Source organism: Neomonachus schauinslandi, chromosome 6, assembly GCF_002201575.2.
Source record: "Neomonachus schauinslandi chromosome 6, ASM220157v2, whole genome shotgun sequence".
NCBI lineage: Eukaryota > Metazoa > Chordata > Mammalia > Carnivora > Phocidae > Neomonachus > Neomonachus schauinslandi.
Window position 1 is genome coordinate 138,374,477 of NC_058408.1, and position 14,145 is coordinate 138,388,621.

Genomic DNA, 14,145 nt, shown 5'->3' on the forward strand with positions numbered 1-14,145 from the left:
ACTTTGAGTGCCCCTCACTTAGAGGACTCGAGAAGCCCTGGGTCAGGAGAGGGGACACTGCTCAGCCACAGGAACCGTCTGAGGAAGCCCATTGGGTTTCCAGGCCCTCCTGACTCCTCTCACCCAACTGCTGGTCAAAGGCCGGGTCACTGTTGACCAGTGGTTCTCAAAGTGTGTTTCCTGGACCAGCGGCATCAGCAAGTGAGAACATGTTAGGAACATACACGATCGGGCCCTACCCTGTTGAATCCAGAACTCTGGGGCGAGGTGCCTCCATCGGCAGTTTATCTGGCCCTCAGTGATTCTGATGCCCCCCAGAGTTTGAGAGCCACTGCTGTGGGCAGGGTGAGGCTCTGTATGGGATCAAACACCTGCCTCTTTCCTCCTGGTAGTATTCATTGAGCCCCTTCCCTGATGGTTCTCAGCTCTGGCTTTTGTGAAAATGTGCTGCTGGGCTGGGAGAGCGGCCCTCTGAACGCAGCCCCCCCCTCCGCCCCACCCCGGTGCATGCCAGGTGCTGTCCTCATCCTGGAGGGAAGGTCTGGCTTCCGTGGCTTCAGAGGGGAATGGGGAGTTTTACATAAGTGAATTTTAGAGATAAATGAAGTTTCGGCCACAATGCCAAACCTTGGTTTGTTTGGATGAATTTCTGATGGGCAAGATTCTAAACGCATTACTGACTACCCTGTCTTCTCAGAAAGCTTTCTCAGCATCATTTAACGCTTTCTTCACGGCCCAGGTTATCATGCCACTCGCCATTTCTGTCTTGGGCCCTAAGAGCAGTGCCCTCTGGCTCTCAAAGTGTGCTGGCTCCTTCCTCCACACAGCCTGACGTTGCTGGCCTTTGAGTTCGTACGTCCCCTGTCTCTCATTCTTCAGGATTTTTCTCTGTCACAAGCTGGCCTTGTTTGTTCTTGTCTCGCCACCACGCACAACCACCTTCCTTCATTTCCTTTCTGGTTATACTCTTCTCATCGGCTCTGGGTGACGCGGCCAGACCACTACATCCGTGAGGACCGTGTCTCCAGTAAAAGCTGCTGGATCTGAGGGGGAGGCTTTCCTCCGAGGGAGTTGGTGAACTCTGGCAGGCACACGTTAGGACCCATGCTTGAGCATCCTCGGGGTCTTGCTCTGCTTCACTTCTGGACCGTATCTGCAGCCTGGCTGGACTCTGGAGCGGTGGGGTCGTGTTGCTGTCTGCGAGGAGCCCATGGTGCAGGGTGTATGGTGTAGGGTGAGCGGGAGGCCGGGGGGTGGGCAAGGAGCGGCTCTCACTTCTCCGCTGGGGCCTGGGGACAGGTGGGAGGAGCTGCACACACTGGCCAGCGAGCCGAGGGAGCAGCACGTGCTCACGGCCGAGCAGGCAGAGGATGCCACCAACGGTCTGTTAAGTACCCTCAGCAAGGCTGCTGTCTGCACCTTTGCCTCTCCAGGTAAGGCCTTCCAGGCTGGGAAGGAGGGGTCTTGCCCTTGGTGCAAGTGGGGTGGGGACGGTTCCCCGAGGCCGGAGGTCAAGAGGCTCCCCAGGAAGGTGGAAGGCAAGAGGAATGGGGTCTAGCAGCTTGGGCGCCGGGGTGCTCTGCTCTCCCGACCTCTCTGTGTCGGGCCCTGTGGGCTTTCTCAGCTGGGAACCCTGAGCTTGTGTCTGGGGGATAGAGGGGCCCAGGTTTGGGACCCAGATCTAGGGGTCTCCTGTGCCTCTCCCCTTCTCAGGGGGAAGAGGCAGTCAGCTCCCCAACATGGTCAGCTTCAGCTGGGGTGAGGTCTCTGCATTCCTGGTTGTCATCGTCAGGGTCTACCCAGGAGCATGTTATGTAAAAAGAACACACATGTGCAAGGATGTAAAAGCTGTGTGCGGAGGAAATGCTCACAGCCCGGCCGCCTGGCCAGTGCTGAGCAGGGGCCCTGCCCCGGTGTGCTCTGCCCTGCAAGAGGCAGAGGGTGGCCAGGGTTGAGGGTGATGGAACCATGGCTGGGGGGAGGAGGCATAACCCTGTCTTCTCCATCGGTGTGCCCTGCGGACACAGACTGCAAGGTCCAGCCTCACCCCTGTGAGCGCAAGACGCTAGAGACGGTCAGGGAGCTTGTCGGCAGCGCCCCGTGCTGGAGAGGATCGCGGGGGACCGAAGCCGTGCTGGCGGCGCTCTGTCCCTTCTCCAGGTTTGTCCTCGTGGTCTGGGGTCAGAGCCGGGGGGCATGTCTGGGTGGAGATGGAGGCTCACGTGCTGCAGGGAGAACAGCTGTTTGAGGTCTTGGCCACGGAGTGTGACAGGGATCAGACCTGGGAGGGAGACAGGGACAGAGTTGTGGGGTCACAGGGAGGGTCACAGCGACACAGTGGCAGAGTTTTGTAGACACACTGCCCAGGTGCCCGTAGTGAGCGAGGGTGACAGGGTCACAACTGTTCTGGAAGGCTCATAGATGAGGCAAAGCCAGTCTTTATAGGGCTGTGGTTTGGACTTGGGATAGTGGTCTGGTAATTTGGTTCCTCTGAATAGTAGTTTCGATATTTACGGGGCTGAGCGAGGCAGAAGGCTTAAGGTGTTGGTTGAATTCCAGCTGGGGAGGCCATGGGGGAATGCAGTGTTCATCAGAGCTGAGCTCAGGCCTTCTAGAGCACCTGCTGCTCGGTGGTCAGCCATTTTCTCAAAAATTCCTGGACTGTCCCTTGGCCCTTTATCCAGACTTCCTGCAGGACAGCAGGTCAGCAACTGGTGATCCCATCCTCTTGCCTTTCCTGGAGAGCCAGGGGTAACGTTTGAACCAGCTGCATCTTTGCCCCTCGGCCTGCTCTCGGTGATGAGCTCAGGAGACACAGCAAAGAAATGGATTGGCTGAGAAGCCATGAGCCATCGTGCTGGGCTGATGGAGAGTCCAAAGACTGTCTTGGCAGGGAAGGGCCGTGCCCTGCACATGGAGCAGAGGAAATAGGGCTGTGTCAGAGGCCGCTAGAGGCCCTCTTCAGAACCCAAGCTTCCAAGTGAAAGGAGGCAGTTTGTTTCCGACTGAACGTGTTCCGAGTGCCCGCTCTGAGTCAAGCAGCGTGCAGTGAGGAGACAGGTACAGATGCTTCCCCCAAGAAGCTCAGGGTCCAGAAGGGGCGTTGGACAAGAAGACCAGTGACCACCGTCAGGTGTCTCAGGTGCCAGGATGGGGCCTGTCCTCCCTGGGACATCATGGAGAAGGGGCTGCTTGAACCGTCTTGAAAGATGGGGGAACCCAGTGGCACCAGGCAGAGGCGTTTAGAGTTGGGAGCCCCAGGAGAGGCTGATGGGTAAGGTACACTTCATGGCTTTGTGCTCAGATTCTGGAGTCAGGCTGCTGAACTTCTAATTCCAACATGGCCACTGATGGGCTGGGACCCTCCCACCACCTCCTTCTACATTTGAAAGGGAGCTAAGAATAGTACCTACCCCATAGGGCTGTGGAGAGCAAGCAGAGAATTAATAGGTAGTGTGCACTAACAGTCAGCCTTCTGGAATGATGCCTACTTATACTAAGCTCTTCATCAATTCCCTCATTCAAGAAACACTCACTGAGGGCCTCCTCCGTGCCCAGCACGGTCCCAGGTCCTGGGGAATCGGCCTGAATTCCTCAGAAACAAATCTGCCCTCATGAGCTGATACTCCAGGGGCAGGAGGCAGCAGTAAATACAGTGAATGCCTAAAACAAACTGTTGGGTAGTGCTAAGAGCTACAGAGAAGAACGGAATGAAGGGATGGGTCAGGGTGGGGGTGGGGAGGTGGGGGTTGGGAGCAGGGTTGCAATTTTAAATAGAGTGGGCAAGGAAGGCCTTGCACAGAGTCCAGACCTGAGGGAGCCCAGGAGGGAGCCATGTGCACATCCAGGCAAAGTCCTGTGGCCAGTCTCTGCTCCAACAACGCCGATTCCCTGTGCAGGACTGGGAGGGGTCCACAGAGCTTTCTGGGCTAGGACTTGCAGTTTTATGAAGTCACTAGGAGTAGATGTGGAGAGGGAGAAGATTTCTCTTTAATGAGCTGGCAGCTTGGCAAACTCCTGATTGCAGCAACTCCTTGAGTTTTGTAATTGACTTGGCTTTTATCCCCAGTGGATGTTTTGCTCCAGGGAAGACTCTGCCCTAGAGGTGAGCCTAATTAGCCTGCCCCAGTGGTGGGCAGCCTGGGGGAGTCACACAGCCAGAATCCACTTGCCTAATTCCCACTATTTCCTGCCCCCCACCCCCACCCCCGCATGGTGCTAGCCCCGGAAAGTAACTCAGAATAGAAAGCTCTTCTCATAGTTTATAGAATTTTGAGCACAGATTATTTCCAAATTCTGACATGATAGCCAATTTACATTTTTTAAAACTGTTCCTGGGTAGTTTGAAACATTTCCCGCTCTGTGTGCAGCTAAAAGCTGGGGTAGAATCAAAGAAAACAAGGTGGTCTTTCTTGACCCCTATCTGCATAGGAATCTTATATTAGCTTTTAGCGTCTCAAATAACCTTCCAGGTTTCCGCATTCCTGTTAAACTTTTGATCTCTACCATTTGCTCCCTTGGGTTATAGCTGGAAGAGAGTGTTCCTAACCCACCCTGCCACCTGCTACAGGACCACCTGCCCAGGTACAGTCTGCCTCTTGGATTCTCTAGCTCTTTCTGGGCCCTGGGACTCAGCTGGCTTCTAAAGGGGCGTTTGCACTCCTGGGGCAGAGGGCGGAGTGGGAACCAGCTCTGGGGCGGAGAGACAGGCATTTCAGGGGCAGAGAAGCATGCCCCTACTGCACTCATTCCTCCTTTGCTCAGTGGTATTTTTCACTAAGAACGGAGTGAAGACTTTGGAATCGCCTTCCCTAACCATTGCCCCTTGCATTGACAAGAGGCAGAGAAGAGCGCGCATTGAGCACCAGCTTTGCAGATAGAAAGCCTCACATCCAGCACCAAACTCTGGGCCACTTAAGCCTCAGTTTCCTCCTTTATAAAACAGGGATAATGGTTGTCCCATGCCTGGAATCCCCATTTCCCTGCTCTGTATGATAGGGGGTATCATAAATGGGATCCTAGTGAAGATTCAGTAGGTAATGCCCACAGAAGTGCTTCATCAGCTACGAAGTCCCAAGCAAACAGGTGGACTTACGAATACCATTAGGCATCATTCAGCCTGTTCCCCAGTGGGCCTCCCTGCTCCTCACCTGGGGTCCAGTGCATCCCACTGACCCGGGAGCAGAGAAATTACACTCAAGTGTGTTGGCATCAGTCCTTTATGGATTTGCTTCTCCTGATGAGGCAAGGAGCACATCTCCTGGGAGCAGAGCCAGTGGTCCTTCCTACCATGGGTCTGGTGATCTCCTTGGCATCCTGTTTTAAAGTTCCCACATTGCTGGCTTCTGAAACACAGGAGACACTGAAAGTTGGGTTGTTTCTGCTCAGCAGTTAAAGTTTGAGCATCTAAGGCTTTGGAACCACAGTGACCTGGGTCTGAGTCCCAGCTCTACCCCTTCCCGGCTATATGATCTTCACGTGACTTCTAGCCCTTGAGCTTCAGTTGCCCCGTCCAAAATGAGGGGGCCTTTAGAGGACGCACCTCATCGGGCAGTGAAATGAGATCATGCGTGTGTGGTGCTTAGCACAGTCCCTAGCACAGAAGAGCTGCTCAGTTAAAGGCCGGTGTTGGTGCTGTTATCGAGCCCCCCGGTTGTTTCCATGATACACCAGCGGACGGAACAGCAGGCCTGGGTGCTCAGTGAGCCTCAATAATTTCTACCTTCAAAAACTTTAATTTCAGTGATGTGACCACCAAGTTAGTATATCAACATTTTTATGTACGAAGGACAGAAAATTGCCACTTCCAGTGGTAACCACACTCAGCTACTTAGTAAGCCCTTTGAATGTAAGACACATGAGTTCATGAAGATCCCATCTGTTCTCTGTAACTCTGGGAGGGAGGTCATGTGGTATTATCTGCATCTTAGAATAACTGATACAGAGCTCAGAGATTGACCAGAAGGGATCACAGATAGGTCACTTCAGATGTGGGCTGTGGTTCCCTGGGTAAAATAGCTCCTTTGAAAGAGACATTGCCCAAGATTTGGACCTCACATCCAAAAACAAATACTGTCCTCACCTGTTATGGAGTGTTGGCTTCATGCCAGGCTTTGTGCTGAGACTTTCCGTGGATTAGCTCATGCAATCCACCGTGGACCAAGTTCTCATCATCCCTTTTTAGTGGAGGATACTGGGGCTTGCTGCGGCTAATTAAGGTGCCCAAGTGAGTGGAGGAGGCCACATTCGTTGGCTCCAGGAGCCAAAGGCTCCCTCTTTGGCTGTGTTGGCCTGCAGAGGCCATTAAGAACCACCACGGAGAACTTGAGGAATGGCACCTTGCACACCACGGTGTTCCCGGAGTCTCACGACATCTGTGCGGTCACCGTGACGCTACTGAGATCCTCATCCTTAGCGAGCCCGGGTCCGACACCAGTTCAGTGTCACGGCCTCCTCCAGGGCTCCTTGGCAGGCGGGGGTGGTGATGAAGTCACGTCATGCAGTTTCCTGGGGCTGCCATAACAAAGTACCACAGACTGGGGGCTTAAACAACAGAAATTTACTTTCTCACGGTTGTGGGGGCTGAGAGTCCAAGATCAAGGTGTCAGCAGGTTCTGTTTCTTCTGAACCTCTCTGCTCAGCTTGTCGAAGGTCGTCCGCTCCTTGCATCCTCACGTGGCCTGCCTTCTGTGCACCTCACTGGGGTCTCTTCCTCTTCTTATAAGTCAGACTGGATTAGGGCCCAACCTATGGCCTCATTTAGCCTTAATGAACTCTTTAAAGTCCTTCTCTCCAAATGCGGTCACATTCCAAGGTGCTGAGGGTTAGGACTGATCCATATGGATTTGGAGGGATGCAGTTCAGATCGTAACAGCCCAGGGGCCATTGGCACATCCCCTGTGAGCCTGTAGTTCACGCAGGGCCTGATAGAGCCCACCACGGCGTGTCCTTTGCACCCACACCCAGCCCCTCCTTTGTGCACCTCACTCGCTTTCCGTCCCCTTTGCCACAGGTGTGTGGCTAGGTCCCTAGTGGTCCTGGGGGAAAGAGGGAGCTGGGCCCTGGTGGGGCGGGGGGGCCTGCCGGACTCAGACCTCTGGCCAAACCCCTTCCTGAGTCTGAGCTGATGTGCTAGGCTGTTAATGGGCATCTCTCTGATAGGCGCTTGTGACTCGCAGCCCTGCCAGAATGGAGGCACGTGTGTTCCAGAAGGACGGGACAGGTACCACTGCCTCTGTCCGCCGGCCTTTGGAGGGGAGGCTAACTGCGGTACGTATACACGGGACTTCTAAGATGGACCGTTGGGGAGCAGTGGAGCCTGGGCTCCCCCATCCACTTCCCGCCCCGCTAGCTACTAGGTAGAAATGGGCCCTTGAGGTTCAGAGCCACCTACTTCGCCAGCACACCACTGATCTGATGTTTCATGTGAAATAGCCTCTGAGTGCTCCGAGAGTAACTCCGGTGGGTTGGGGTGCCCTGGGCAGGACAGTGGCTCTTGGCTTACTGGCTTTAGAGTGGGTCACTGCTCCACCTCGGAGTGTTGCTGGGCCCAGTTATAGGCTGACCCCAGTCGGACTCTGAGACCTGGTTCTGGGCAGAGTCTCATCTCCCCTCTCATAGGAAAAGGAGCAAGGGGCCTAAACCCTTTTTTGTTTTAAAGGTATGAGATGAAGCACTGGGTGTTATATGCAAACAATGGGTCATGGAACACTACATCAAAAAAATTTTTTTAAAAATTAAAAAAGGTATGAGATGAAGATTATAATAGGGTTTACCCTGTAGGGTTGAGGAGAGTTTTAAATAAGGTAGATGTAAAGCATTTTGTAACAATGCTTGACACATAGGAGCTTGTTAAACAATAACTTTTTAATATATATATATTCATTATAAAAAATTTTTAAGTAATCACCTAAAAAAATCTAGTGCTGGGTCAACTGGAGATGTATATGGGAGAACCAAAACTTGACCCCCTACCTCACAAGCTACACACAAACCAATTTCAGTTGGATCATAGATCTAAATGTAAAAGGCAAAGCAGTGAAAGGAAGGAAACAAAGGAGTGTATCTTCATGATTTGAGGTAGACACAGATTTCTCAAACAGGACACAAGAAGCGTAAGGGAAGAAAGTTCTAGGTTACATTTTAATTTTTAAAAAGTGGTCAGATGGAGACCCGGAGGGAGAGCCGTGTCTGGTCCCGTCTAACTCCGTGAGGTGCTCCCCAGCCCCTGCTGCCTCAGTGTCTCTGGCCTGTCTCCCTCCTGGGAGGGAGGTTTCTCCTGCCCGGTAGGGTGGCTGGGCGTCTCGGGTGGGACGGTGACCTGCACGCTCCCGGTGGCCATAGCGTGACCAAGGGCCGCTGTGATCCTGGCAGCCCCCAAGCTGAGCCTGGAGTGCAGGGTCGACGTCCTCTTCCTGCTGGCCAGCTCAGCGGGCACCACCCCGGAGGGCTTCCTGCGGGCCAAGGCTTTCGTGAAGCGGTTTCTGCAGGCATCGCTGAGCGAGGACTCCCGGGCCCGCGTGGGTGTGGCCTGGTACAGCGGGGAGCTGGCCCTGGCGGTGCCCGTGGGCGAGTACCGGGACGTGCCGGCCCTGCTCGGGAGCCTCGACGGCCTTCCGTTCGGCGGTGGCGCCACCCTGACGGGCCATGCCCTGCGGCAGGCGGCGGACCACGGCTTTGGGAGCGCTGCCAGGACGGGCCGGGACCGTCTGCGCAGAGTGCTGGTCCTGCTCACCGAGTCCCCGTCCCAGGACGAGGTGGCCGGCCCCGCACGTCATGCGAGGGCCCGAGAGCTGCTCCTGCTGGGAGTGGGCACCGAGGCCGTGCGGGCGGAGCTGGAGGAGATCACCGGCAGCCCGAAGCGCGTCCTGGTCCACGCCGGCCCGCAGGACCTGTTCCACCGAATCCCTGAGCTGCGGCGGAAGCTGTGCAGCCGGCCGCGGCCAGGTGAGGTCCCGGCGCTCCGCCGTAGTGGGGTTCCTCTTGTAAGGGGTTAACGGGGTGCATTTGTCAGAATGAATGAGCCCATACTGACACATCATTATTTACTAAGGTCCATATGCCTAGTTCAGAGTTCCTTAGTTTTACTTAGAGACCAAGGATTTTTGGTTTTGTTCCAAGGATTCTGTCTGGGACCCTACATTACAGGTAGTCATCATGTCTTCTTAGGCTCCTCTCGGTTGCCAGATGCTCAGAGATTCCTTGGGCTGGAGTGGCTTTTTATTTATTTTTTCTTTAAGATTTTATTTGACAGCACAAGCAAGGGGAGTGGCAGGCAGAGGGAGAGCAGGGAGGCCGATGTCAGGCTCCATCCCAGGACCCGGGGATCCTGACCTGAGCCAAAGGCAGACACTTAACCGACTGAGCCACCCAGGCGCCCTGGAGCGGCTTTTAAAAACCAGTGAATCCGATCCACTTACTCCATGCCTAAACTTTCTCCCCGGCTCCCCTCTGCCGTGGAATAAAACCCGAACTCCTTCCACTGGCTTCTGAGAGCTCCCTGTGGCTGGTGCCTCAGACTTCTCTACAGCCCCTGCGCAGGGTGAAGGTGGGGGGAGCAGCCACTCAGGCCCCCTCCCTGCCTTCGACGTGCCGCCCAGCCCCCAGCTTACACTTACTCCTCAGAGACCCTGACCCCTTCTCCCAGTCTACTTCGTTGTTGCTCCTGCCGGTCCGTCTCCTGGTACCCTGCTCCCCCCACCCCCCACGCCTGCTCACGGTATTTGTGACTCTGTGCTGGTTTCATGGCTGTCTCTCCACAGACCGTCAGCCCAGTGAGGGGAGGCAGGGACCCACTTTGTCCACTTGGTGTAATTAGCACCTGGATTATAGTGCATGGCGCATGGAAGGTGCTCAGTAATGGGATGAATGAGGGTACAGGCGAAGTTCTGTCACAAAGGGTCCCCAGAGCTCAGTGGCTTACAGATGGTAGGCGTTCATTTTTCTCACAGTTCAGAGGTGAGTGGCCTCAGCCCACAGGGTGGCTTGGCTACCTTGTGGTTCCACCTCTAGGTCCGAGGTCACAGTTTCTCAGCCAGCAGGAAGTGGGGAGAAGGGAAGTAGAAGGCAGGTAGCGTCCTTTTGAGGACAGCTTTTGGAAACTATATAGTTTCCAACCACATCCAATCAGAACTTAGACACATGGCCACACCTATCTGCCAGGGAGTCTGGGAATGTGGTCTGGCCTGGCATTCACGTGTCCTAATATTTTAGGAGAGGGTGGAGGGTGGTTATTGCAGGGGACAGCCTGGCTGGCCCAACCCAGAGCGGTCCCTCTTTTGCTGGCCTGGTCCAGAGGAGGGGCTCTGCTGGACAGAGCCTGCCCCGAGGCTCAGCTGCGGGTGCCCACAGGCTGCCAGGCACAGTCACTGGACCTGCTCTTCGTGTTGGATGCCTCGGCCTCGGTGGGGCCTGAGAACTTCGCCCAGATGCAGAGCTTCGTGAGAAGCCTCACGCTGCAGTTTGACGTGAACCCGGACGTGACACAGGTCGGCCTCGTGGTGTACGGCAGCCGGGTCCAGACAGCCTTCGGGCTGGACACCCATCTCACCCATGCCGCGGTGCTGCGGGCCACAAGCCAGGCCCCCTACCTGGGCGGGGTGGGCTCGGTGGGCACAGCCTTGCTGCACGTCTATGACAAAGTGATGACTGTCCAGAGGGGCGCCCGGCCTGGTGTCCCCAAGGCCGTGGTGCTGCTCACAGGCGGGATGGGGGTGGAGGACGCAGCTGTCCCTATCCGGAAGCTGAGGAACAACGGCGTCTCCGCGTTGGTGGTGGGCGTGGGGCCTGTCCTGAGGGAGGCGCTGCGGAGGCTCGCGGGTCCCCGGGACTCCCTGATCCACGTGGCAAGCTACGCAGACCTGAGGTACCAGCAGGATGAGCTCCTCGAGTGGATATGTGCAGGTGAGTGGGGGAGTCCCCGCCCTTCAGTGTCCCCTTCCGGGGGGTGGGGCGAGGCGGGGGGAGACTCAGCCTGAACCCTCAGGTACATCGTTGCAAGGATGGCCAAACTTGAGAATTTTTGCTCCTCATTTGAACAGAAGGCCTCATTCAGATACTTACAGATTCCCCCAGGAACCTAAGGACCCGGGTTAACACTGACCTGTGTAGTGAACGACAGCGCCAGGAACACACCGACTGAGCCACCCAGGCGCCCTGGAGGCGCCTGACCCCAAGGCATCCTTTTGCCAGCGACCTCCTTTCTGCCTTTTTAAAAGGGCATTCGTGGGCGCCTGGGTGGCTCAGTTGGTTAAGCGACTGCCTTCGGCTCAGGTCATGATCCCAGGGTCCTGGGATCGAGTCCCACATCGGGCTCCCTGCTCGGCAGGAAGCCTGCTTCTCCCTCTCCCACTCCCCCTGCTTGTGTTCCTGCTCTCGCTGTCTCTGTCTCTGTCAAATAAATAAATAAAATCTTTTAAAAAAATAAAATAAAAATAAAATAAAAGGGCATTCGTCACAGTAAACACTGCTGTGTGCACAGCACATTTGAGAGGGAGAGAGTCTCTGTAAGCAGTAGGAGAGCTGGGTGGACGTTGGGTCTCTGACCTAGCCAAGCAGTATGGGCCCCCAACCGTGTGCTGACCTCCAACCTGCTGCTGAAGGGCCCACAAACACGGACATGTGTGGCCTCACCTCTGTCCTGGGCTTCCTGAGACGAGGGGGCCTTGGGGCTGACCCCGGCTGAGCCTGCTGGGCACGTTCTCCCCTGTAGAAGCCAAGCGGCCGGTCAGCCTGTGCAAGCCCAGCCCGTGCCTGCACGAGGGCACCTGCGTCCTGCAGAACGGGAGCTACCGCTGCGAGTGCCGGGGCGGCTGGCAGGGCCCCCACTGTGGGAACCGTAAGTGGGGCGCTGGCTCTGCCTGTGGGAGCTGGGGGTGGGGGGCGGAGCTTGAGACCGCGGAGCCCTAGGGCCTCCGCTGAACGCAGGGTCGAGGGCGCGTGCTCAGCAGAAGGCCTCCTGCGATGGTTGGTTGGTTCCAGCGCGAGACGTGGTGGGCGCCGCCTGCATCCCGGGCGCCCTTCTAGGCGCAGGGAACATAGCAGTGAACAGACGAGGAGAAGCTCCGCCCTCCTGGAGCTCCCATGCGGGTGCGGGAGACGGGCAGCGAACGAGTACAGCTTGTAGCCTGCCGGCGCTAGGCATCGTGGAGAAAAGTAGAAGCAGCTGGGAGAGGAGGGTCTCCAGGAAGGCCTGGGTTGGGAGCGCGGTGGAGGCGGAGGGCTGGAAGGCCCGACGCGGGCAGGGAGGTGGGGAGGTGGGTAGAGGCTGGTGGAGGCTGGTAGGAGTTCGTTTTTGAGCGTTCCTCTGTGCTCGGTGAAATGGGAGGAACGGCCATCAGCCGAGGGAGGACGGGAGGAGGTGCTGGTGGTTCGAGCAGAGAGGAGTCACGGCCCGGGAGAGACAGGGTCTGAACGGGACAGTCGTGCTGGGCAGCATTAGGGGCCCACTGTGGCTCCTGCTCGTGACTTTCCAGTTAGAGGAGCTGGAGGCCGGATGCCGCTCGCAGCCTCGGGTCTTCAGCCGCCGGCAGAGCGTGGCTTCCCGAGGCCGGGTGGCCGACGGGAAGGGCAGGCAGCCAGGGCCTCTGGGCTGGCACTTCTGCTTGGGCTGGCGAGCAAGGGAGAGACGCGCGGGGGCCCACGGGCTGCCCCCTGGTGAGAAGAGGGCTCAGTCACTCCTCCTGTCCTCAAGGTCGCTTCTCTCCCAGGGTCCTTGCGAGGAGACGGCCCCGCAGGAGGGCAGCAGCCCTACCCCTCCCAGCACCCACCCAGGAGGCCTGGGCGCCCCGGGCGCTGAGAGCACGCCTGCCCCCTCCGATCTCCCGGGGTCCTCTGAGCGGCCACCTCCGGCTCCTGCCGGCCCCGCCCGCGTCCCTCAGCCCCAGAGAGGGGCTGCCCCGACTGCGACCGTCCTGCTTGGGGACAGCCACTACGGCCGCTGCAGAAAAGCCTTACTGTGTAAGTAAATGCTGACTTTCTGTGCCTGGGCGTGCCCGGGTGTCCTCGGTCAGCGCCCCCCGAGGACGGACAAAGGAGCTTGGAGACTTTCGATGGCCCGCTGGAAGCTCACTTTGCCCACAGCAAACGCTAAACAGAACGTCGCCGGGACGGCAGTGCTCAGGAGGAGGCGAGCACTAGTGTCCTTCGGACCCGCGGAGCCACGGCATTTCGAGACTGAAAAACCGTGGACCTTTTCACACGTCTTTTCCCAAAGATGTGCGAGTGCATTTGCTTTCAGTTTGGGAAGGGGCTTGAATGGCATTTGTGACCGGATCTGTGGGTGGCAAAGACTTAAGAGTCCAGACTGGAATGTGACCACGAACCAGCCTATGGGGGAGGGGCCGAGCGCGCAGACCGCTCCGGTCTCCAGGGGCCCAGTGACGTTGGCCCGGCTCCTGAGCTACAGTCCCTTGGAGGGGCTTCCTTGAGAGCTTACTTAGGGGGCACTGATGGTGGGGTGTTTATTGCTTGCTTTTTCAGTAGGACAAGGAGGAGTGGAATTCTTAAAATAACGGCATAGAGACACTTAGAGGGTATTTGGCTTTCTGAAGCATCGATCTTATGCTGTCTAGGTGCTTTTGCTTTTCATGTCTAGTTTTGAAAGGAATGTTTCCAGAAATGATGTTGGTTACTTAACAGGACCCGTGTGGCAGGAAGGCTCAGCTGGGATATATTTCTGGCAAACTAGGTACTCACCCCTGCGGTCTTCAGGAAACACTTCTTCCCCTTGGTTATGTGGTTTGGATTTGGGTTTTCAGTGAAACCTTTGCGAAAGAGCTGTGACCTAAATTTAATGTAAATAATGTAAATGTTTTACCTGCAAATGTTCAAGGCTACTTTGATTTAAAGTCCTGGCAGAGGTCCTCTGAAGGTGGCGTTACACATCACAAAGGAAAGGTCATTTTCACTCCCTTACTACCTTTGCTGTGGTAGGAGGTGATGTCAAAGAACTTGAACCTTCCCGTCTTTAAATTGACAGCAGTTTCATCATTTTATAGTGTAAGCTCTTTGGGTCAGGGCTGATGTTTGGACATCCCATTTGAATTGCTCTGACTTAAGAAAAAACACACAGAAATGTGGGCTCTGGACTTACACATTGAAGGCTGTTTCTATTTTTAGGCCCCAGCCCTCGAGCCTTTTTTTTTT

At 56.1% G+C, this 14,145-nt stretch overlaps 2 protein-coding genes across 2 annotated transcripts in view; one reads left to right on the forward strand and one right to left on the reverse strand.

Moving 5' to 3' along the window:
* The window catches only part of VWA2 (von Willebrand factor A domain containing 2), a 36,402-nt gene extending 23,365 nt beyond the window's left edge, over positions 1–13,037 (forward strand). Inside the window, exons 6-13 of the mRNA XM_021700218.1 lie at positions 1,300–1,433; positions 2,028–2,160; positions 4,529–4,584; positions 7,162–7,269; positions 8,374–8,946; positions 10,351–10,902; positions 11,711–11,836; positions 12,708–13,037. Of these exons, the coding sequence (XP_021555893.1) occupies positions 1,300–1,433; positions 2,028–2,160; positions 4,529–4,584; positions 7,162–7,269; positions 8,374–8,946; positions 10,351–10,902; positions 11,711–11,836; positions 12,708–12,796 (1,771 nt within the window). The 3' untranslated portion in view covers positions 12,797–13,037. The remainder of the gene's footprint in view (positions 1–1,299; positions 1,434–2,027; positions 2,161–4,528; positions 4,585–7,161; positions 7,270–8,373; positions 8,947–10,350; positions 10,903–11,710; positions 11,837–12,707) is intronic.
* Positions 2,217–14,145, reverse strand: part of AFAP1L2 (actin filament associated protein 1 like 2) — a 108,137-nt gene continuing 96,208 nt past the window's right edge. Inside the window, exon 19 of the mRNA XM_021700214.1 lies at positions 2,217–2,281. Within this exon, the coding sequence (XP_021555889.1) occupies positions 2,276–2,281 (6 nt within the window). The 3' untranslated portion in view covers positions 2,217–2,275. The remainder of the gene's footprint in view (positions 2,282–14,145) is intronic.